At 37.6% G+C, this 25,795-nt stretch overlaps 1 protein-coding gene across 6 annotated transcripts in view; it reads right to left on the bottom strand.

The window, feature by feature from the left end:
- NFIB (nuclear factor I B) overlaps positions 1-25,795 on the bottom strand; it is a 436,458-nt gene that overhangs the window by 85,135 nt on the left and 325,528 nt on the right. For all 6 annotated transcript variants that reach the window (XM_032392327.1, XM_032392323.1, XM_032392326.1 and 3 more), the window contains exon 3: positions 17,548-17,601. In XM_032392327.1, the coding sequence (XP_032248218.1) occupies positions 17,548-17,601 (54 nt within the window). The remainder of the gene's footprint in view (positions 1-17,547; positions 17,602-25,795) is intronic.

The following is a 25,795-nucleotide window of genomic DNA, read 5'->3' as shown; positions in this document are numbered from 1 at the left end:
CAATTACACATCAATAAAGAAAAAATGACCTTCTTGAGCTAGTGATCTATATACAGTAGTCTCCACATTTGCAAAGTAACAATATTTCCATATCACACACACGCAAATTACAAATGAGTCTGAAACATTCCATTTAATCAGTCACGTATTTTTTGCAACTTCTAGAAAGATCTTACCTGTTCCCTCATTCATGATCACGTACACTCTCACACCATTAAAGTATACTCACTAAGCAAAAGCATAAAAAAAGCAAGAAGGCCTTCTTTACAGTTCATCAGATGGTGAGGAGAAACATTTGATTCATCTGAGACGGGTGTTCTGTATCAGTAAGTATATTGGAGTACTACAATTCTCAGTCTGATACATCCCTACGAAATTCTTCAGACCATGCCACACAAAGTTAGGAGTTCGTAATGTCCCCAGATAATCACGTCTGAGGTGTGGTGTGTCCACAAGGCAGAAGAGGCCCACTGTGACTGTCTCTATGAAACACCAGGCTTTTCCTGGCTTAGGGCAAACTGTAGGGATGGACATGGTCTCATTACTGCACAAACAGGTTCCAATTTATTTAGCGTACTACTGGTCTAAGCCTCCATCTCATAGATTCTAAACATTGCTGAATATTGTCTCTGGCCAGGTATTTGCCTTAGATGTTAAATGTACAAACGGAAGACTACAATCCTCACCTGAAGGTGTCCAGAATCCGCTAAGGGAAACAGACAAGTAAAAAGTGTTAAAAATGCAGTTAAGTGCTATTACTGTAAACTGTACTAAAGGGAGGGCTGGAGACATCTCACTGATGAGGTGTCAAGGAAGTACAGCCATTCTAGGACAGGGACAGAGACACAAACATGGCTAAGGCTAAAGCTAAACGCAAGGTCCATGTGTGCAGTGAAAGGAACAGTCGGGACCGTAACAGGAAGGGCTGGATTAGATGCCATGCTAAAGATGAGGCTTAGCCTAGAGTGGAAGTTTTTGAAACATATACGGAGGGGAGTATAATAATCAGATTTGCACATTATGGAAATCACCATGGGCCTACAATGGATATTCACAGGGATTAAGACCCGAGGCAAAAATATGAGCTATGGAGATTAGGAAAATTACTATAATAATCTAGGTACTCTAATTAAAAGGACAGAGTGTAAATATATTTAAGAAAATCATGATGCATAAAATTCAGCACCAACTATTCTTTTTAAAATATTTTGCCTTCCTCATCTGCTGTAAGAGTAACCCCATCAGTGGCCTTTTCTCATCCCCCTTCCTCATCTACATGTTCTCTCAAAAACTTTTAGATAATCCATTCTTCACCTGCCAACACTATGCAAAGTAATGTAATTTATGTGGGCTCTTTCTGGATATCAATGAGGACATATTAAGTATAAAACAGCAGAATGCTTTATTTGTCCTGATGAAGATGACCATCTTCTATTCCTTGCTTACTTACTTAGAAAGTATCATTCTGCATAGAAAGTAGTTCAATTCAGAAAATGACTGCAATCCAAAATACCAAATTTTGAAACTAAAAATCTACTACATTAAAAAAACGTGCCACAAAATAAACAGTGGAGCCATTATCTTATAATACAACATGTTACTTGTCATCCATACTTTACCAGAGTAAGGGAGCTCACTGAGATATAATGCAGCCCAGAGAAATGCACGTGTATAATCCCTATACCGCTTGCCACGTGACCGACTTGTGGCAGGGCTCCCTGGAGCCTCTTCCTTGATCCTCTGAGGTTTCTGCTTCCTGGGTTAAGAACCCCCAAATATCTTTCCTAGCCTTGAGTTCCAAACCCTTTTCTGCCAATGGCTCATAAACTTTTTATACAAGCGAACAAAAAACTACAGCTTTATTGAGATATAATTCACATACAATTTTAAAGTGTACAATTCAGTAGTTTTTGGTATATTCAGAGAGTTGTACAACCATCACCACTACCTAATTCCAGAACATTTTCATCACCTTACCAAAAAATCCCATACCCATTAGCGGTCACATACCCATTTCCCACAACTCCAAGCTCCTTGCAACCACTAATGTACTTTGTCTTTATGGATTTGCCTAGTCCAGACATTTCAAATAAATAAAACCATACAATTTATGAAAAAAAGAAACTCTATCGTGTCCCTGTTTGTTTCATTAACAAGTGCATGTGATATTTTAATGATGATAAGATCAAATCTGCAAGTCAAGTGGTTTTTCTGTGTTCTTCCTCCTGAATGCCCTAGGGACATGAATATGCTGAATGTATGGAATGGGGATGGGGGAAAAAGGAGTATCTCTGTTGGGTTCAAGAATCAGAAATACTTCAGTGGAAAGAGGAGTATGTTCTTACTTCTACTATGTAAAATAAAAGAGTGCGTGGTCCCTGAAGACCAGCAAACAAGTCAAAAGACCCCAAAAGATATATAACAACACTGAAAACCAAAACCTGATTTTTTTTCCTTAAATTCTTCTATCTTCCATGGCATTATACAAAAGCCAACAACACTCTTTTATAGTTACAGAAAAAGAAAGAAATGAAACTTCAGTAGGATTTTTGCCTACTAACTTGAAATTACATTCTTCTTCTCTAAGGTAGAAACGGATTACAACTTGGGTAGCTATACATCTTCCTCTCTGCTTAGTATTTTATTCTGCTTGCAATATATTACCATAGAATTGATCCCTCTTTCCAAGCATGATGCTCTAATAGACAAGTGGAGATCCCCTGGGTGCCTCTGTATGGGACAATATGTCCAGCAAGCTTAGCTTCTGCCAAGTTCAATGATTTTAACTGGCCTGGAGCAAGTCCACTCTATCTCTGATACAGAACAATCCCAGCTTTCCAGCTGTGAGGAGGAAAATGCTTTGCATTATTAAATTGTAGCCTATGCTGCAAAAGCAGGCCTTGTAAATATGGAGAGGGACAAGAATTTAAATGGAGAGGAAACTTTAGATGCAGGGAGTCGTTGTAAAAAGAACCTGAGATACTTAAGTCATGAGCCTTGGGCAGTGGATGCGTTCACAGCCTAACCCCAGGGTAGTCAAGACAGACACCTTTTTCACAAGGGGATCCGCACCCTCCCTGTAGGGAATCCAGATATTTAACGAGGAAAGAAAAATATGTTACACCAACATCTTTTAAAATTTAACAATTTGCAACCCATTCAGGTGCAAAGCCTCAGAAAACTTCTCTGGAACTAGGTGCACAATGAAGTCAGTGCCCACATCAATATATTGAAATTTCGCTTGCACTCTAAGTTACTTTATATCACTTCAGATACCACAAGATCCTGCAAGACAGTTAGAAAGCTAGGAAAAACAAAAGTCTGGCTAGCTATGGTGTCTCTCACAGCTTACTATCCTTTCTCTCGGAGCTTTGTGAAAGAAGAGCATTTGCTGTGTTTAAATTACACTTGCGACTATGTACCAAGCGGGCCCCTGACCTGTACAAATGCAAAGCATGGGAACTCAAGAAAAGATGGAGCAGAAGACAAGATGGGGGCTACAGAGCTCTAGCAACTGCAGTAACTTGGCAGAGAGCATCCCCCCTCCTGCATCAGTGCCCTGACCCCACAGCCTCAGAAACTCTCAGCTAACATCTCTCCCCAGGCTCATTCCCACTGAGGCAAGGGTCACTCAAGATTCACCTCCATCATCTGCTCACCCTCTGCCCACTGCCCCTTGTCCTAGCAGCTACGGCTGTTACAACTGCCCCCAGGGACTCAAGCGTGGCAGTCACTGTGAGTGCCAGGAGACCCAGACTCAGTCTGCTAGGGGACCTCAACACAAAGATTTCTCATTTCTTTCTCTGCGTGCAGTTCACGCTCATAAACACTTAGGCCAACCATAGACAAGGCCAAACTTCATTTTTTCACTAGGCATTCTACCAGTCAATTGTGTTATTTATCAGGTGCAGGGGAGGAGAGGCAAGGAAAAAAGTACTAATGACATAGTGGGATTACTACTGTCTTAAGGTTTAGATCCATGAAAAAAAGTGAGCTTTAGCCTCCATGTGCCAATAACTAATTGGACCTGTGCGCAAATCACTTGCCCTCTTTGCCCTGTTTTCATAAGTCAAATGAAGAAGTTGAATTAACAGTGTTATAAGCACTGATATCCTATGCTTTCTTGAGTGTGTTAAGCAAAAAAAAAAAAAAAAAAAAAGATATTGGATTATAGTAGTCAATTATTCATTTAGAAAATCTAACTGTCATGGGTGCCTGGGTGGCTCAGATGGTTAAGCGTCTGCCTTCGGCTCAGGTCATGATCCCAGGGTCCTGGGATCGAGTCCCGCATCGGGCTCCCTGCTCCTTGGGAGCCTACTTCTCCCTCTGCCTCTCTCTCTCTCTCTCTGTCTCTCATGAATAAATAAAATGAATTAAAAAAAAAAAATCTAACTGTCCACTTGGGAAGGGGGAGATGTGTAAGCAAATATAAGCATAACATAAAGCAGCAATCATAATAGAAACAGAAGTGTCGAACCCCACCTGAGAGAATCTGATAAGATGCATGGAAGAGTTTGGAGTTTGGACGTACAGGATAAACAAGACTTTGTTGGATGGATACAGCAGTCCTGGCAGAGGAAAGAGCATATTGCAAGAAAGAAAGGGAAAGGAATGGAACTTGGTATCTGATACTGAATAGCACTGAAAGCCATGACACAGAAGATGGGTCATAAGCAGCAAGATACGGGGAGTTTTTCAAAAAGTCAGATTTGTGTTTTATAAAAAGTATTTATACATAAGATTAGAGAAAGAACAAGGACAGAATGGAGGCAAGTATAGGGTTTTTGCACAATTACAGACAAAAAATAAAGTCTGGAGCTCAAATAAGTGTAACAGGGAGTGGGCGGGGATGGTGGATTCAAGAGACTTTGGAGTATGTGGAGGGTGAGGAACAGAGTCCCCGAGGAAGGACTCCGGGGCTACTCTAACCAAGGGCTCTGGCCCCAAGATATCTCACACGGAGAAAATCTCAAGTCTGGGAGAAAAGAAAATGAATCAAATTTTGGAAATGTTGAATTTGAGCTACCCATGGGGCATAAAGGGAACCCTGTCCAGAAAGTAGTTGGGCACATGAAACCTGAGGAGAGAGATCTGTTCCAAAGGCGCATATCTAAGAATAACAAAAGGTGAATGAACTTAAAGTCACAGGGGGACTGAAAACACACACAGAACTAAAGATAAAAATCTGGTGAAGTAAAGGGAAGAAGCAACTGACAGAAAACATAATGGTTCCTGGATTACGAGGAAAAGTCCCTGTTTCAAAAGCACAGACAACAAAAGCAAAAAAAAAACAAGTGAAACGGTATTAAATTAAAAGCTTCTGCCCAGCAAAGGAAACAAGCAAGAGGGTGAAACTGTGACCTATGGAATATGGGAGAAAACAGCTGCAAAGCATATATCAGAGAAGGGGTTCATCTCCAAAATATAAAAGAAACTCTTACCGCTTGGCAGCAAAACAAAACAAACCCAACTACTCACCTGATTTACCAATGGCTAAGGATTTGAATAGACTTTTTTTGCAAAGAAGATGTACAGATGGCCAACTGGCATATGAAAAAAGGCTCAGGGAGCACCTAGGTGGCTCGGTTAAGCATCAGACTCTTGATTTTGGCTTAGGTCAGGATCTCAGGGTCATAGGATCGAGCCCCGCGCAGGGCTCCACGCTCAGCGGAGAGTCTGCTTGAGGATTCTCTATCTCCCTCTGCCCTTCCCCCCCCCCCCCCCCCCCACAAAGTGCCACCCCCCCAACACCCCCCCCCCAAAAAAAAAAAAAAAAACCTAAAAAAAAAAAAAAAAGAAAGAAAAGAAAAAGAGCTCAGGAAATGCAAATACAAATCACAATGAGATTATCACTTCACAGCTATCGGGATGGCTATTATATCAAGTAAACAAAAGACAGCAAATGTTGTGGAAAATGTGGACAAATCTGAATCCTTGCACACCTGTGGTGGGAATGCAAAATGGTGCAGCCACTACAGAAAACAGTATGGAGGTTCCTCAAAAAATTAAAAATAAAACTACCGTATGATCTAGCAATCCTACTCTTAAGTATCTATCCAAAAGAACTGAAACCAGGATCTTGAAGACATATCTGCACTCTCATATTCATCATAGCACTATTTTCAATAGCCAAGGGGTGGAAACAGCCTAGATGTCCACTGATAAATGAATGCATAAAGAAAGCATGTTATGTGCATACAATGGAATATTATTCAGCTTTTAAAAAGAAATTGTGCTATATGCAACAAATGAACGAACCTTGAAGATACTATGCTATGTGAAACAAACCAGTCACAGAGAGACAACTGTCTCATGATTCCACCTATGTGAGGTATCTAAAGGGGCTGGGGTGAAGGGGAAATGGGGAGTTGCTAATCAAAAGGGATAAAGTTCCAGCAAGATGAATAAGCTCGAGAGATCTGTTGCTCAACCCTGTAATTATATTTACTTAAAAATTTCTTAAGAGGGCAAATCTCACGTTAAGTATTCTTATCACAGTAAAATAAAACTTAAAAAAAAGCAAGGGAATGTTTTAAGTACAACATGGTCAATTGAATCAAATAAATGCTTAAGAACATGGAAGCAGAAATAGAATGGAAAAGAACCACTGGACTCAGATCATAAAAAGTCATGAATTTAATGAAAATCATTTCAAGTGGAGACAGAAGCCAGGTTGCAGGAGAAGTTAAGGAGGAAGTTTAGAGTCTTTTTCATGAGAAAGAAGAGAGAACTGGGACTATTAGTTGAATGAGGTGTCTGAATGAGGGGCAAAAAAGATGCACTTTTAAAGTAAGAAATAAGTTGCCAGGAATTAGTTAATAGAATAAAGGAGACAGCTGCAGAGAGCCAGGAAGAATAAAGCACACAGAAAATTTTCAATGGAGACAGAGAAGTTGGTGGCTTCAGAAAGTAGACCACTATAAAAGACAAATGGGGAAAATATTTATTGGATACGAATACCAGGGACTAAGATACAAAATGTTGCTAAGGGAAAAGGAATCTCTAATGATACATTTGTACTTTTTCTCATGTCACTCTTATAAACTATGTAACAAAATTTCATACCACATTTCCTTGGATGTCAAAAGCCTTAGAACAAAACTAACTACCTAAAAACTATCGTGCTATCCCACCATAAGACTTGAAAATATCTCTTTCTTTGCCTCGGATCTTATCCTGACCTGTAACTTTGTCTCTGTCATCTTAAACTTTTAGAGGAGTGCAATGTAAAAAAAAAAAAAAAAAAAAAAAAACAACGAATTTCTATTTGGATCCACAGCAAAATGACACTTCCTGTAGGAAGCCTTGATCAACCCAGCTAAAAGAGAAAGTAAGATGAAAAAAAGCCCTCACTTTCATCAAGTACCTGCTTCTTGCCAAATATTGCGCCCCCCCGCCCCCAATCTGATGCTTACAACTGGTGTGGATAAAATTGTGCTGAGTTCCAGAGAAATTGGCTGATTTGCTCATGCTCTTCAAGGGCCTCATGATTACTATAAAACATGGAACCTTGATTTAGGGGAAAAATTAATTCCAAAGTTCATGTTCCTTCCACTCCACCATGCTCCCTACAATGGCTGGAAACAGTATTTCACAACTTTGAACTCCCATGACACTTGAGTTGTCGCCCTGAGTAACATTAGTCTTCACCACCTATATAAAATAGCGTACGTATTCATGAACAGAAAAGTTTGCGGAAAGCAAGCTTCCTTTGTAATGTAAAACCACTGTAAAACCATTCACTATTTTACCTTCTGTACATCTAGCCTAGTGCCATGCACACAATAGATGCTCATTAAATGTCCATAACTAAATAATCCACCTACAGACAGCTATTTCTGGGATGTTTATTGTTCTTGATGTAGAATGATGTATATTTCCAACTCCCCCAAGGCAAATGGCTGTCTCAACTCATTTAGAGCTGACTCAACCTACACCCTGTCTCCTGGAATGTAATATTTAATTCTGAGTTCAGCAACTAGTGGGCACTCAATATTATTTATTGCCTAACAGGGTAGGTGACTGGGAAGATATGGAAAAATCTCTTTCATGACCTTATAAGACGTTCCTAAATTGTCTTTTTTTCCCCAAAAAATTAATATTACGAGTGATCAGGCTAGAAAAATTACAGAGGCTGGGCATGTTGCTAACTACTATGTAGATCAATTTTTGAGGAATGGGTTGTATACAAGCACCCATATGCAGCCTATAAAAATAAGGAGCTGAGGGCTATGAGTCTTTCTCACTTTTTAAGAGTAATTTGCCAAGAAAACACATTCTTAATCTTCTACTCCTTTACTCTGAATTCTATCCTAAATTTGAACATTTAAGAAGTTTACTGAATGTGATGTCTTGAAAAAAAATTAAAGGATAAAAAAAAGAAAACTGTTTCTGAAACAAAATCTGTTAGAAAAAAATCCTTTTATTTTTGCACTGACTTGCACAGACCTCATTCTAAAATTACATAAAAGGTTTACCTACGATGTCAAGCCTTACCACAGTTAACCAATCCTTTTAGTGTCTTTCTATTTATACTTCCATGAATAGAAACCCTGTTTATAGTCAGTTACATATTGTCTAATGCCAAAGTTTAAAATTACTTCTAAGTATCATGAAATAGTGCATTTTCCTCTATAAAATTTTTTTTATTCTTGTGGCTCCAATAAATGAGGATGTGAGAATGAATGGGTATGAACTTATTAACGGAGGAATAAATGAGCTATGATTTTTAAAAATCAGAGTAAATTTTCTTTTCCTTGACTTTGAACATCATATTCTAAAATAAAGCATGCTCTGTGAGCTCCTTCGGGGCCTATGAAAATGTGTGTGCCTTCACATGCAAATAAAGAAAAATGTTGTATAACTTCTATAACTATTAGAGAGTAAAGTTTGTCCCAAATTCTAAGTTAAAAAAAAAAAAAAAACAGTGAGAAATCAAGCAAATCTGGGCCCTACTGATTCCAACCAATGATAACTCCAGCTACAGATGCTAAACTAATTTTATCAATAATTATTTGGTTGGTTTTCATTAGTATCATGACCACCCTCTGTTGGCTTTACTCTCAGTACCTATAAAATAGAGTTGGGGAGAGATTGACGGCAAAATTTTTATGATTTGAAGAATTTCTTAAATGCAAGATCAGCATATTACCATACTAAACATATACTGTTATGGGTCAAAGAATAAATGAAAAGAGAAATCAAAAAATACCTTAAGACAAATGAAAATGAAAATGAAACATACCAAAATGTATGGGATGCAGCAAAGGCAGTTCTATAAGGGAAATTCTTAGCAATAAATGTCTACCTCAAGAAACAAGAAATGTCTCAAATGAACTGGCTGAAGTGTATCTTTACACTTCAAGGAATGAGAAAAAGAACAAAGCCCCAAGTCAGCAGAAGGAAAGAAATAACAAAGATGAGAGCAGAAATAAATGAAACAGAGACTAGAAAGGCAATAGAAATAATAAATGAAATTAAGAGCTGGTTTTTTGAAAAGATGAAATTGACAAACTTTTAGCTAGACTCACCAAGAAAAAGAAAGGGCTCAAATAGATAAATTCAGAAGTGAAAAAGGAGATGATACAACTCATAGCACAGAAATAATAAAAGACTACTATAAAAAAGTATATGCTAACACAGTGAATAACCTAGAAAATGGATAAATTTGTAGAACATACAACCTACTATGAACCACAATGAAATAGAAAATCTAAACAGACCAATTACTAGTAAGGAGATAGAGTAAGTCATCAAAAACTTCCCAACAAACAAAAGTCCAGGACAGACAGCTTCACTGGTGAATTCTACCAGTCAAAAAAAAAAAAAAAAAAAAAAAATTAACATAATCCCTCTCAAACTGTTCCAAAAAAATAAAAGGAAAGAACTCTTCCAAACTTATTTTATAAGGCAAGCTTTACTCTGACACCAAAACCAGAAAAGGATGCCACAGGAAAAGAAAATTATAAACCAATGTCTCTGTGAACATAGATGCAAAAATCCTCAATAAAATATTAGCAAACCAAATTCAACAATACATTAAAAGGATCATACCCCATGATCAAGTGGGATTTATCCCAGGGATTCAAGGATGGTTCAACAGCGGCAAATCAGCCAATGTGATACAATGTGATGATTATATATAAATCATATAATCATTTTAATAGATGCAGAAAAAGCGTGAGACAAAATTCAACATGTGTTTATGATAAAAACTCTCAAAAAAATGGGCATAGAGGGAACATACCTCAAAATAATAAAGGCCATATATGACAAGTCCACAGCTAGCATCATACTTGATGGTGAAAACCTGAATGCTTTTCCTCTAAGATCAGGAAATAGATAAGGATGCCCACTCTTACCATTTTTATTTAACATAGTATTAGAAGTCCTGGCCACAGCAGTTAGGCAAGAAAAAGAAATAAAAGGCATCCAAATTGAAAAAAAAAAAAAGAAAGAAAGAAAGAAAACAGTCACTATTTGTAGGTGACCTGATATTATATATATAGAAAACCCTAAAGACTTCATCAGAAAACTGTTAGAACAAACAAATTCAGTAAAGTTGCAGGATACAACATCAAAAATCTGTTGTATTGCTATACATTAATAATGAACTATCAGAGGGAGAAATTAAGAAAACATCCTGTTTAGGCACCTGGGTGGCTCAGTCAGTTAAGCCCATAACTCCTGAATTCAGCTCAGGTCATGATCTCAGGGTTGTGAGATTGAGCCCCATGTTGGGCTCCATGCTGGGCATGGAGCCTGCTTAAGATGCTCTCTCTCTCCCTCTCCCGCTGCCCCTCCTCCCCTAAAAAAGAAAAAAGAAAAAAAAATCCTGTTTACAATTGCATCAAAAAAAAAAAATTAAAATACCTAAGGATATTTAACCAAGGAGGTGAAAGACCTGTAATTGAAAACTAAAAGACATTAATGAAAGATATAGATGAAGCACAAATAAATGGAAAAATACTCCATGCTCATGGATTGGAAGAATTAATATTGTTAACATGTTCATATTACCCAAAGCAACCTACAAAATCAATGCAATCACTATCACAATTCCAATGGCAGTTTTCACAGAACTAGAATAAACAGTCCTAAGATTTATATAGAACCATAAAAGATTCCAAATAACCAAAGCAATTTTGAGAAAGAATAAAGCTGGAGGCATCACACTCCTTGATTTCAAACTATATTACAAAACTATAGTAATAAAAACAGTGTGTATTGGTATAAAATCACACACACTGATCTATGGAACAGAATAGGGAGCCTAGATATAAACTCATACATTTATAGTCAATTAATTTATGACAAAGGAGCCAAGAATACACAATGAGGAAAGGACAGTCTTTTCAATAAATGGTGTTTGGAAAATTACACTATCACATGCAAAAGAATAAAACTGGACCACTATTTACTCCATACAGAAAAATTAACTCAAGATAGATTAAAAACTTGAATGTAAGACTTGAAACCATAAAAACTTCTAAAAGAAAACACAGGCAGGAAGCTCTCTGACATCAGTCTTGGCAATGATTTTTTCAATCTGACACCAAAAGCAAAAGCAATAAAAGCAAAAATAGACAAGTGGGATTACATGAATCTAAAAGTTTCTGCATAGGAAAGAAAACCTTTAACAGAAGAAAAAGGCAACCTACTGAATGGGAGAAATATTTGCAAATCATATATGTGATAAGGGGCTAATATCCAAAATATATAAAGAATTCATACAACTCATTCACAAAAAAAAAAAAAAATCTGATTAAAAAATGGGCAGAAAGGGGCGCCTGGGTGGCTCAGTCATTAAGCGTCTGCCTTTGGCTCAGATCATGGTCCCAGGGTCCTGGGATCGAGCCCCACATCAGACTCCCTGCTCAGCGGGAAGCCTGCTTCTCCCTCTCCCACTCCCCCTGCTTGTGTTCCCTCTCTTGCTGTCTCTCTCACTGTCTCTCTCTCTCTGTGTCAAAATAAATAAATAAAATATTTAAAAAAAAAAAAAATGGGCAGAGGACCTAAATAGACATTTTCCAAAAAAGACCTACAGATGGCCAACACGTGCATGAATAAAAATGCTCTACATTATTAATCATCAGGGAAATGCAAATCAAAACCACAATGAGATATTACCTCACACCTGTTAGAATGGTTATTATCAAAAAGACTAGAAATAACAAGTGTTGGCAAGACTGTGGAGAAAAGGGAACCCTCCTGCAACTGTTGGTGGGAATGTAAACTGGTACAGCCACTATGGAAAAGAGTATGGACATTCCTCAAAAAACTAAAATTATACCTCTACATGATCCAGGAATTCAACTTCTGGGTTTTTGTTTAAAAAAACGAAAACACTAATTCAAAAAGATAAATATACCCCCATGTTCACTGCAGCATTATTTATAATAGCCAAGATATTAAAATAACCTAAGTCTCCATCAATGGATGAAAGGATAAGGAAAATGTGGTGTATAAATATAAATGGAATATATATAGGGTATGTATATGTAAATGGAATATATATATATATATGGAATATTATTCAGCCATAAAAAAGGAGGAAATCTTGCCATTTGCAAAAACATGGATGGATCTTGAGGGCATTATGCTAAGTGAAAGAAGTCAGACAGAGAAAGACAGATATCATATGATCTCTTTGATATGTGGAATATATTTTTTATATATATTTATATATAATATAACATATTATATTATATATTATACTTCTTTATATTTATATATGTAATAAAGAACTTTTTAAATGTAAGATAAGAATACTGTTATAGTTAATAGATACTCCTTGTCTAATTTATTCAATTATTTATTTAGTTCCATCTTTATTCCAGAGAGGATATAAGATAGTTTATTTGACATTCACCCAATATATAATCCTAATGGTCTCCAGAGGTTTTGCCAGACTATACGCAAAAAATGAACACACAAAACAGCACAAGCATGCTATAAAATGTGCAAAAAAGAAAAGCAGAGTAAGTCCATGTCATTCCAGTTGAGAAAGCTCTGGTTGATGATACTTAGAATGCTTTATAAGTTTTCATCATAGAATTTGCAAAAACTTCCCTAAAATTCACCATTTCTTTGTTGTATTTCCAGCCAAGAGAGAGCTCCCCACATAACTATAGACTTCCTAAACACCAAAATGAGGTGTCAGCTTCTAACTGACCCAAAGGCAAAATCCAACTTCTGGATTGCCTTGTTTTTCTTGGATATTAACCACTGCAGCAATAGACAAGTGACTGAGATTGGGATATCTAAAAGATCATAGCTGAAGGAATGTAGAGATACAAAACAACAGAGCAAGTCAAAGCTAATTTCAAAAAATTGCAATTCAATCACACATTTCCTAAAAGTGACAGTCGAGTTTTTAATTGTCACAAATAAAACTAGGATGGATCTAAGTCCCTAAATTAGTGGTTTACTCTCGTTTGGTCCAAACAGTTGTCTTCAATAGTTGAGAGAGGATTCATAGTTCTATTGCTTAGAAGGGATTAATTTAATGCTCAAAAAGTAACTAAATATAAACGTATAACTTCTGACTCCATCATAAACAAAGGAAATGTGTATCATTAAAAAAAAATGAACTAGTCTAGTGCCTATTGACTAAAATAACAATGTCCTATCCTTGGGCACCATCAGAATTTTAAAGCACCTTAGCTCTGAAACAATGATGATGCCCATCCCCACCATGTAACAAAGAATAAAACCAAAATATTAAATCACAAGTAGTTTAAGGAGGTGCAATAAAGACTATTTCATTGCTCTTTAAAATAACAAAAACACTGCAAAAACGTTTTTAAAAATACCAAATACCAAATACTGCTCCTCCCAATAATGTGTTGCTTTTGTTTGCTTATGCTCAGTTTGCTAAGTACTAATCCCAATCAAAAAGCACCAGTTGAAAATTAAAGGCCTATATGGAGACATCCGTACTAGTTTGAAGAGCTTTAAGGTCACCCTGCAGAAGTTCTTCGGAATCAGCAAGGATGTGACCTCCACGTCGGACAGTCATGTCTGATGCTGGAGAAAAGCCAAGCCAGAGGGGGTGTTCGATTTGTGGGCAGACACATGCATCTGTACTTATAAATGACTGAATGGGTTTCCACCTTCAGGTCAACAGCAGGGAACAGATTTCACAGAGCTTCTACTTCCAAAAGGGCTGGACTTTTTGCCATCTCTTCCCAAGCTGTTGGGAAGTAGATGGTAGTCATGTCCATGGGTTGCCCATCTCCCAGTGGAAAAGTACTGGTGATAAGAAAACTACTGGTGTTAGCCCTCAAAGTGATCTTTTCCCAAAGTTTAGCTTCTCTTTGTTATAACAATACAAGCAGCAAAGTGATTTGATTGTTTCATTGTTTATGGTAGTAGACTGAATTTTCCCATGAATGCATTGTGCCTTTTTGAGATACTGAATCTGAAACTTCAGAGATTTCACATTTCAGCCAAAGCCAGAACACAGAGATGAAAAAAAGCCTCCAAAAGATAAATTATGCTCTAAAATCCCAAACATGCTTATATTCAAGAAAAGAGCTTTTTTCTTCTCTTTTCTTCTTCTTTTTTCTTTTTCTTGAGAGAGAGTGAGAAAGAGAACACACACAAGCAGGGGAGGAGCAGAGGGAGAGGATCCTAAGCAGGCTCCACACTCAGCCCAGAGCCTGACGAGGGACTTGATCTCAATACCCTGAGATCACGACCTGAGCCAAAATCAAGACTCACACGCTTAACCGATTGAACCACCCAGGTGCCCCATGAAAAGAGCTTTTCATAATATGTGTAATTTATCCCAATTGACTGCAAAACAAAAACCTTAGTAAGTTCTGATTTTTCACATTTCAAATTAGAAGCCATTCTACACTCCTAGCGGCTTGATTTATTTCAAGGTACTACAGAACAAACTCTAACTTCCATCAAATAGGATTCCTAAACAATCTTTATGATTAAGTCCATAATACAATGATATGCAATGTATGTTAAAATGGTGGCATGATTCTGCATCATCAAAGAAAATTCTAATTTTATTCCATTTAATTTTGATATTACTTATGTTATATTCTAACTGAAAAACTGATAATTGATGTACCATTTGTGTATATATAATATTCAACTAATCACAATATGATCTACAACATCCCAGTTTTAAGATACCGGTCTCAAAAAGGTTTGATTTCCAAGGAAAATTTAAAAAGGGAAAAAATCAGAAGTGTTCTACCTTGATTATTTCTGTTTGTCATATTATATGCAACAGATGAATTTAGAGATGCTACACTGAATGTAGCAAAAGAAAAATTTAACCAAGCTTCTTGACAAATATTGAAAAATCAAATTCCGGCATTATAAAACTATTCAACAATTATTCATTCAGCTTAAGTAGAGAACATTTTTAAGTGAGTGTAATTCTTTCTGTACATGTTCAGAAATGCATTTCAAACAATAACAGCTTTATTAATTTCAAATGCAAAGACCATATCCTTTGTTTAGTCTGACTGACTTACATTACTTATCAACTCTTTTTTTATTAACTACCCTCCCCCACCCCATTCTTTCTAAAATGAGTGAGGAAGCTTTTAAAAAATGTTTGGACACGATTCACTTTGGGTTATCATGCTCCGCAGAGAAAATATCACTCAAATAAAAAGATTTCTTTACTTTAGTAAAGTTAAAGGCATACTGAAATTTTCTCAACTTCAGAAAATTTCCTTTTTTCTTTAAAGATTTTATTTAGGGGCACCTGGGTGGCTCAGTCATTAAGGCCTGCTTTTGGCTCAGGTCATGATCCCGGGGTCCTGGGATCGAGCCCCGCGTCGGGTTCCCTGCTCATCGGGAAGCCTGCTTCTCCCTCTCCCACTCCCCCTGCTTGTGTTCCTCTCTTGCTGTCTCTCTCTCTCTCTCTGTCAAATAAATATTTATTGACAGAGAGAGAGAGAGTACAAGCAGGGGGAGCGGCAGGGAGAAGGAGAAGCAGACTCCCGCTGAGCAGAGAGCCCTACGTGGGGCTCGATCCCAGGACCCTGGGATCATGACCTGAGCCAAAGGCAGACCCTTAACCGACTGAGCCACCCAGGCGCCCCTCAACTTGAGAAAACTTCTGACAAAATTTATTACATTCGAAATAGTCTATCTTTTTTATTCTAATCTCCCACCAACACAAAAAATAAAGTAATAGATTTAACTGGAAATTACATTTAAAATTGTTCTGTTTTTTGCATGTTTTGTTATCAGTCTGTATTAATTTTGAATGATTTTGATAAAAGTCGGGACAAACCAAGTTAGCATACACTTTTCAATCTATATTTAATTAAAACTTTTAATCTTTGAAGTATCCGCTACTTTTGCCAAACAGTAAGGTTTTGTACAATACAGAGTAAGTTAATATACAGCCGGACAAGTATAATTTTTCTAAGATAAAAATAAGGAACAAAATATAGGCAAGACTCAGAAAGAAAAAGTATATTGACCTTGTATTTTTACTTGCATATTTACTTACTGTATCTTTCTAACATCATTTTAAAACAAGACTGTCTGACATACTTTCTTACAGTTTGGAGCTCTTCAGATAGTTCAACCTCACAGTAGCAAAACCCTATGACAAGGCAGGTCAAAAAATTAAGGACCTAAAACTAAGTCTACCTGAGAAAACTTTTATTATCACCTTTTAAAAAGTTTTGTTTTATTTTCAATGAAAACAACCAGATCAGATTATTTGGGGAGGTAGAGGGCATGTGTGGTAAGTTTGGATTTTTGTGTTCATTTTGTTTTGTTTTTGTTGGTTCATTCTTAGAGCACACTTTTACCCAAGTTACAGATACAAATAAAATTCTTCTGATAACGAAATATTAGAAATTCTTCTTTGCACAAGTTTTATGTCATGAGGAAAAACCACAAACTACTCCTAAATCAATGTCAAGTTCTATATATTCAGGTTTAGAAGCAACAAAACTATGAAGACAGCCAAGTTATGAAAGCCCATTTTCAGATCTGGAACAACTTCTGAACATAAAGAGGGTATTCGGCATACATTATACTGAAGGAAAAGTCCTACTTTCATTATTTCCTGATTCTTGGAATCCAATAAAAACTTTATGGAATAAAAACTCATTTTCAAAGAATCCTTCACTGAACACATAACCAACCACCACCACAACCCTTCTTTTAGAGTAATGAGAGTTGATAAACTATAATAGGAGTATGGAAATTTTTATTTTTTCTTGTGCATTTTAAAAGAATGATGAAGTGGTTTTTTGGCTTTTTAAGCACCAATGACTTTTAGCACTTGAACAATGCACCATTGAAATACATGCACATTCACTTCAAACAACACCAACAAAAATTAAAATGGCGGTGCTTAGGTAAATATAGATGACGCCCATACAGAAGTATTTGCCACTGTGAAGGGCCTACACAGAATCACATCTTGTCCTGATCATACCTGCCTGCCAGAACAAAATAGGCAGCTGACCAATCATGGGGTGTTTATCTCTACAGTGGTACCTTTGTTCTCCAACAATGTTAGATTGCAAACGTCTTGGAGCACATATTTACCTGGAGGATTCTTGGCAGGATCATTGTGGCTTGGACTTCCTGATTGTCCAGAATCTATAAAGAAATCACAGAAAATGTTTTCTTTTTAATTTGGTTTGAACAAATTTCACAATCCTCAGAAGGACTTTAAAAAAAAAATTAAGATGCAACAATGAAGTTGAGTGTGTTTAAATAAAGTATACTTTCCCAAGCCTTTCAGCAGCAACACTTTATTTATCAAGCTAGGTGAATGTCCATACATATTTCTATGTCAAAAGGAAAAGAAAAAAGTAGAGATCTATCGTAGTCTCAGAATGGAGCAAGGCCTTTTTTAAAAACAAAAGGCCTGGCTCCAAAGCCACTAAAGGTGGTTTGGAGGTTGGGCCTGTCAGAAGCAATATGAAATAAAGCAGATACATCCCCTAAAAATGCAATCTGAGTGTAATTAAACATGCTTTTAAGAACCTGAAAATGTTTTTATTCGGTGAGTGAAATACACAGAAACGAGAGTCCATTTTTCCAGGATTTCGTGTGCATACGCATATATCCACTCCCATAATCTCCCAACGTACTGAATCCAGGCCCAGATTTGTCTGCATCCCATAATAGCAATCGATTTGCAAACACCAAGAAAAGCATAAATTACTAGGTAGAAACTACCATAGCTTTGTGGAGAGCAAATTGTTGGATCAATTTAATTTCCATCTGTGATAGACAGACTGCAGATCAGGAGAAAAAGATCAATGTAGAAATATCTGAATTTCCTATCCCACGTTATTTTTCATCGATGCTTTCTGTGGAAAGCAACGGAGAGGCCAGACTACAGTTAGGCAACACGCCTTGCCCAGCTAATCTAACACTGTCGTGTTTTGCTCATTCCTCTTTCCTCCACGTCCCCTCTGCAGTTAACTGTGTCATTTGCCCCATATTATTATACACTTACTTGCAGGTTGCTTTGTAATCTTCTTTTATTGGTTCTAGTACTTAAGTTTTGTCTCCCCAACTAAATTGCATGCTCCCAAGCAGAGGCAGAGATCCTGTCTACTTCTTTTGTGTCTTCCTCAGTGTGCAGTGTGCTGTTCATGGCTGTGAATGCACTAGGCTTTCAGTAAATGCCGGAGGAATGGAAGGCTCAAATTCAGCAGCCTCCTTTGCCTGCCTAGGAAAGGCAATTTTGAACTTGATAGTGAATTTCAACAAAATTTGATAGGTGGCCACAGATCAGTCTCTTCCCTGAAATCTTGCCATGGTACCTAAGCCAAGACAGGAATCCAGTCTCATTGAAGCAGAAAAATCTAATGCTGGTTTTTTCAGCAGGGTTATTAAGCTGTTCCATGTAAGTGATTAGCATACTGCAATTGCTGCTTCTACTGTTAAATCCAAGGGGATCCTGTTGTTCTCTTTCTATATAGAACTTGGTTATTTATTTTTGCACTTTGCCTCATGCCTGCTAACCAGATTTAATGCTGAGATCAGAATTCTACCTCTTCATCCTATTTCCTTTGTCTTTTTTTTTTTTTCTCCAGAATAGCTTTCATGAAATCTTCACAAATATATTTAGTGATTCCCACATTATCCTTCAACTGATTTCTGGTTTTCCAAAATGGAAGTAAAGAAACTGTTAGGGGCTACTCTTGCAGCCTGAGTTCCAGCTAGCGTCTCCTGTAGACAGTCACAGAGTTGAATATTCTCTAAAATGCTTGTCTCTCATCTCTCATGAATTTGCTTGCTTTTTCTGGAATTAAGGCAAGAGTCTGTGACTTATAACTTAGAAGGTCAATCTTTCTCTTTCTATATTCCTATAAAAGATGGTACAACATTGGCCACTTTCCAGGCATGGAGTATGATAGTTACATAAAAATGATAAATGACATTATTTTGCTACAGCCTCAGCTATTTCTGCCTCGAGTTCCTCTGACAAATGTCCTTCGATACTGATACTACATTCCAGTTTAATTTCTCAAGTGACTCTAATATTTTGAGGAGTTCCTACTTATTATTATTATTAACATACCCACTGGACAGAGAGCTTCTTCATGTTCTCTTTTTCCTTCTAAAGTTACTTCACATTTATGGAGGTCTAGATATGCATCCCTCAAGGTGGCTAATGCCACCTTCCTGATGACACAACATGAGGCAGGTTGAGGTTGTCCTCAGGGGGCAGGGGTTGTAGACTCTCCATGAGCCTTGCATGTTTACTTAAATCAATTTCAAAGGGCACCACAAAACTCCTTCCCAACATCTGGCTGCTAAAACTTAGGTCAATTAAAGAATGAATGTCTCTTCTATTCCGAAGAAAGTATTCAGCTAGAACAAGGGCACCCCCTGTTACAACATCCCACTGGGAAACCCTATTCTTTTCTGCTGCAAATTACCCCTTCCCCCATATCCAACAACTGCACACCAACTTCTTCATTTGAAAACAATATAATTACCAAAAAAAAAAAAAAAAAAAAAACCCACAAGCATTTGAGGGAAAACTTAAGTAGACCCTACATTTGAGTCACACACTTGCTTTTAATAAGAATTCCACTTTCTAAAATGATCTGGCATTTACTGGCACACAATGGTAGCTTTTCCCTCATATTCCAAAGTCTGTGCGTTTTCGTGAAGTAAAATAGCATATACTAGATCCCAAAACACAGAAGGGGCCCCCTCAGGGAGGGAGCAAGTTAGCATTTACTTTTCAGACTGTAAATTCTAATACTACAATCTACTCTTAACTCTTACGGCACCTTATACTGGTCACTTAATTCCAACTGCTAGAAAAGGAAGTAACCAGCGAGTCATAGTTGGCAGAGAAAGCAAAATGAACGGTTACTGTGGTTAGCTTCAGAGAAGGAATTATTCAGACCACATCAAAAACCTTTCCAATTCACCACCCAGGTCACATTACTCTAAACCCAAAGGTCTTCTTCAACCACTTCCATCAATTGCTCAAGTCCTGTGTGTGTGTCTGCGTGTACTTAATATGTTATCATGAATTCGAGCTCTGTTCCTCACTAGTAGGGTGATTTTGTGCACAATTACTTAATTCTTAGAGCCTTGTGGTCTTGATTTTTACAACTGTAATACTGTCTACCCCGTAGAATTGTTGCAAAGCTTTTATTATGTAAACCATCATACACTGGTCAGACGCAATACAATGAGTAAATGAAAGATATCAAACACAGAGGTCACATTCAAAGAATGATTAATATTTTTAATGGACTAACTCTCAGGAAGAAAGGGAGAAAGGGGATATGACTAAATCCTGCCCATCCCAGGGCAAGCATCTAAAATGATCTGTGGACGGGGCGGGGGCGCCTGGGTGGCTCAGTTGGTTGAGCATCTGCCTTTGGCTCAGGTCGTGATCCCAGGGTCCCGGGATCGAGTCCCACGTCGGACTTCCTGCTCATCGGGAAACCTGCTTCTCCCTCTTCCTCTGCAGCTCCCCCCTGCTTATGCTCCCTCACTCTGTGTCAAATAAATAAATAAAATCTTTAAAAAAATCTTTTAAAAAAATAAAATGATCTGTGGTAAATCGCCTGAACATGAAGGAGTGTGTGCCCACTGAGAATTCCTATGTAAAAGCTGTCTACCCCTCTCCCCTCAAGGGAGAAAACACTGTCATTACAAGGTTCTCAGGAGCTCTCATGCTCAAAAGGCAGTAGGTACCAGCCATGTGATGAAGATGACCTTCCAGAAGACTGAAGTCTGCAAAGAACAAGGCTGGTAAGAATGGGGCTGTGAGTTGCCCAGCACACTGGGTCTTGAGTCTAGAACAATCTGGATGCAGTGGAGAGAAAGTGAGGGGAGCGGAACTTGAAGGCAGCACACCTAAACCAGTCCTCCATCACTCCCTCCACATTTTATTTTTTCTTCCTTGATCCCAATCTACATCTTCTACATTTCTGACTTCACTGGACGTAAAGTAGAACTGAAACAGTTTGTATTACATACTTATAAAAATCTCATATTACCCCCATTCCTTATGTTTTAATGGTGTGAATTAAACATATATGTCTTCTTCTTGGAAGAAAATAGTTAATGAAGCCATTTCTAAGTTACTACTTTTTAAACTCAATGTATTCCTCCTTCCCCAGGAATAAGAAAAGGTTCCCCACATGACCCTTACCAACTTTTCCTCAATCCTTTCGTGTACTCCCTTTTAAAAAGCAGCCAGCCTTTTATGACTCTTCTAATATCTAAACTTTACCTAAAGAATGGCCAGTTTCCCTCCTGACCCAGTTTTACGAAAGATCCTGGGATATTTAAGTGACCTAAATGGCTTGTCCAAAGTTACATGGCAACTATTAAAACATATGTTCTCTACATGGGCCACCCATTCAGACACACTGCCTCTTGAGAGGTTATGATGCAATCTTCAAATCACGTACAGCCAAGTGATCTTTCAGTAGATTAAATGTTTCTGGGAACTTGACCTTCCCCTAACTTCCCTCCTCCTTCCTACCATTTACCAATACATTCAAAACCTTTTTCATAAATTTTAAAAGCCCATAGCTATTCTTTCACTCTAAGTTGAAAACAATTATTATTAAAATCTATATAGTAATTGACGCTTTAAAAAGAGGACAACTCTAAATCAAATTTAGTCTGGATTCTCTCTGCGAAACAAAGAGAATTCTAATGTTTTCCTAATGATCTAGTGGGAGTCCAATAAAATATTTGTTAAATAGGTAAGATAATAAATAATAACTGCTTAAATGTTTGTTATTGAGTACTAACTTTCTGAGGTAGGTGAACTCAATTGTCTGATGGGGGCAGACCAGCAAAACTGAAAGTCTTTTGAAGGTCACTACTGTAAGCATCAATTAGATGTGAATCAGTAAGATTCATGGAACACCTCCTATATTCCAGTTGCTGATGTTTGGGACATAATAGGTGCTCAATAAATTCTTATCAAATTTCCAATTAATTTATAATAATGACCTTTAAAACACTGTTTTAAGACAAAGAATATACATTCTATGCCTTCTAGAGGTCAGAGGCTGCCCAGAGAGAAATAAATGTACAAATAAACTATAATACACTGTGATAGGTATTATTAATGAGTATGTATCAAGATCAGCAAGCAGTTGGTTCTTCCTAGGAAGGATGAGCAAGTCTGTGTTATAGAAGGTATCACACGGAAGGGACCTTAGGAACAGGGTCCTGAAAAATGAACAGATCGTATATTATGGTAGTACATAACTCCACTCTGCTACCAAGGTAATCTTTTTACAACTCCAAACTGCTGAAGCTACTTCACTGCTAAAACCCTGACATGTATTCCAAATACTCGTAAGAAAATCGCCAAATTTTTTAGTAATGCCATTCCAGACACCTCTGGTCTTTACCAACTCCCAGGTCATATCTTAGCCTTCTGGTTCCCCATATGTCTCCTACATCTGATGACTCCAAGTCTTCACACATTCTGTCCCCCTTTTATTTTCCATCCCCCAAGTCCTCCACGTTGAGGTTCTGATTCTGAACTACATGAGGTTAGATTCTGAACTACATGAAAGCAGGGATGCTGACCTAGTTAGCCCTACAGCCCTAATCTTCAATATAGCGCCTGACATTCAGTTGGGTAAACCCAATGAGTAGGAAACAAGTAGTCTACAAAAGTACAGAAGTGGGGGCGCCTAGGTGACTCAGATGGTTAAGCGTCTGCCTTCGGCTTAGGTCACGATCTCAGGGTCCTGGGATCGAGCCCCACAGCAGGCTTCTTGCTCGGCGGGAAGCCTGCTTCTCCCTCTCCCACTCCCCCTGCTTGCACTCTCTCCTTCTCTCTCTCTCTGGCAAATAAATAAATAAAATCTTTAAAAAAATAAAATAAAAGCACAGAAGTGTACAAAGAAGAAAGACTAGGTATGCCCCTAGGTGCAGAAACATACATTAAAATCATATAGACCCACATTTTATGGCAAAAAACAGGGGGAGGGGTCAAGTGTACTAGTCCTGGCCTGATGTTAAGGCTGAGTTTTGCTTCCCTTATATCCAGAAGGAATATTTGGAAATGGGAGGGGGGGAGATAAGAGACAATTTTGAGTCAGAAATTAATTTTGGGGTCTCTCCTCCAAAGGGAAGAAATGTCTGGTGAGGGTCCAGAAGCAGGCCCCCAGTTCACAAGCAGGAGGCCAAGAAGCCTTTAATGGCCTTTATACATAAGCTGTCTTTCTACTCCTAGATGAAACCTATTTCAGGAATTCATTCTATTTTCTGGCACCATGACTGGAGCATCAACAGAAAAACTAAATTTGAGAGGCATGATTTTAATTTACAGTCCTGTCGGTGTAAAAAAGAGACTAAAGAAGGTAATTTGTCAGGTCCCTCTAAAATTCTATGATTCTATAACAATATGGCTTTTATATCAAGGGATATCAGAAGAGTAAATGAAACCCACCCTGTAACCTGTTAACCTACAGATAGTCTCTCGCTAGAACTAAAATTAGTCATCATGTGATAAAGGACCCCTTTGTCATATTCTTTTCCTTTAAGCAGGTAAAGAAATAGCCCATTGTCAACTAAAGAATACCACAAGATTTTTTTTTTTAAAGACTTGGAATGGCCCCCTTCTTTCTCTCCTAAACATTAATTACCAACATACTAAAATAGTGTATTTTTACAAATTAAATATATAGCAGGACAGAAAGAATTACTTAAGAAAGAAAAAAGTCAAGATGTAAGGACCAAGCAAAACCCTGGAGAATGGATTACAATGCATGCGTTTTATAACAGGGACACACAAAAATAAGACAAACCACGCACCTTTTTAAAGGGGAAGTGGGAGAAAACTATTCTCCTAGGACAAACTTCTCTCACCCTCTCCCACCTCCCTCTGCTCAAGTGTTGTGCCTCATTCTTGGCAGTTTACTTTCCACAAGGACTGCTTCCCTGGGATTTACAGTGACTTAGCTTCATATAACTGCAATTCTGATTACATAATTCACCATATTTTTCTCCAGTACAGTTAAAATGCTATATGGCTTGAGTTTTGACGGAGGACTGCTTCATCAATTGGGGTGACATAAAACTATAGTTTTACAATATTTTCTTTTTCCTCTATTAAATGTTTATTAGAATAACACACACACACACAAAGAACGTAGGAAAACCAAGTGCTTCCTTGTCTTTCGTAAGCATGTCAATATGTAGGAAAATGCCTGCTCATTCTCTCTCTCTCTTCCTCCCCGTCTCTCTAGCTTCTGTCTCTCTCTCTTCTCAATAGGACATTCCATTATATGGCATCCGCTTCGTTGCGAAACTTGGTTAACCACCTGCCCATAGAAAGCATTAACTCTGTCATTTTGTTAATGGAGTCCTTGGTATGTTTTTGCTGAATCAGTGCCCCCTTCCCTAAACCCAGGTCTGAGTACAAAGAGAAATCAAACCTCCCTGCATACGTCTGGCAGAAGGAAAATAATAGTCAGGAAACATGGCTTCCTACATATTCTTAATCATGCTTTGTAATCTACATTATTTCCCATCTAAAGGCCTGTATCTTCAGATCTTCCTTTTTATTGGCTAACACAGATTTTTAAGTATCTGTTGAATACAACAAAGCTCATAGTTTTAAGAGAGGTTGCTATGTTGAGGGTCCTTACAGATAAATTAACATAACCAAAGAAAATATAAAACAAGAGCCCAGACATGTAATCTATCCTCTATTTCTTATTCCTACAGATTCCATTAGTTCTATTTTTAAACTTTCTTTTAAAGAGCTACTTCTTTTGGTTTAAGAGGGTGATTAGGTTCAAAGCATCATATCTCAAGGATTAAAATAAGGATTTATTTGGGCTCAAGACCAAAATTTGTCCACAAGGAATTAGCCGAAAGACAGAGGCCACTGAAATTTAAGGGGAAAAAAAAAAAATCACATGTCCTTATGTAAGCAAATTAAACCTGTTCACAGGAGGGGACTATTGACCAGTGCAGATACAAACACCCCTGCATAAAAAGTGTTAAACCTGCCAATATCTCTGACCAGAGGTTTGCACTGCTTCATTAACTAGCACCAAAACCTCACAAATGAAAGCAGGGATAATCGTATCTGACCTTTCTGGCCTAAGATTAAGTTCAATGACTCTTTACTGATCCAGGGATTGAGTGAACCAAAGGTCACAACCAGGATCATCTATACTTCTTGCTTTCTAAGCCTGTACCCTATAGAATGCAAAGACACCATTGTCAAGATTGCTAAGTTTCTACAGTGTGTTTTCAATTAAGTAAATAAAATGTGGTAATTAAATCAAGATTGCGTAATATGTTTTTGATTTGTAATCTC

The sequence above is a fragment of the Phoca vitulina genome, unplaced genomic scaffold (genome assembly GCF_004348235.1).
Source record: "Phoca vitulina isolate PV1807 unplaced genomic scaffold, GSC_HSeal_1.0 scaffold67, whole genome shotgun sequence".
NCBI lineage: Eukaryota > Metazoa > Chordata > Mammalia > Carnivora > Phocidae > Phoca > Phoca vitulina.
This window is presented reverse-complemented; position numbering and strand designations above follow the sequence as displayed.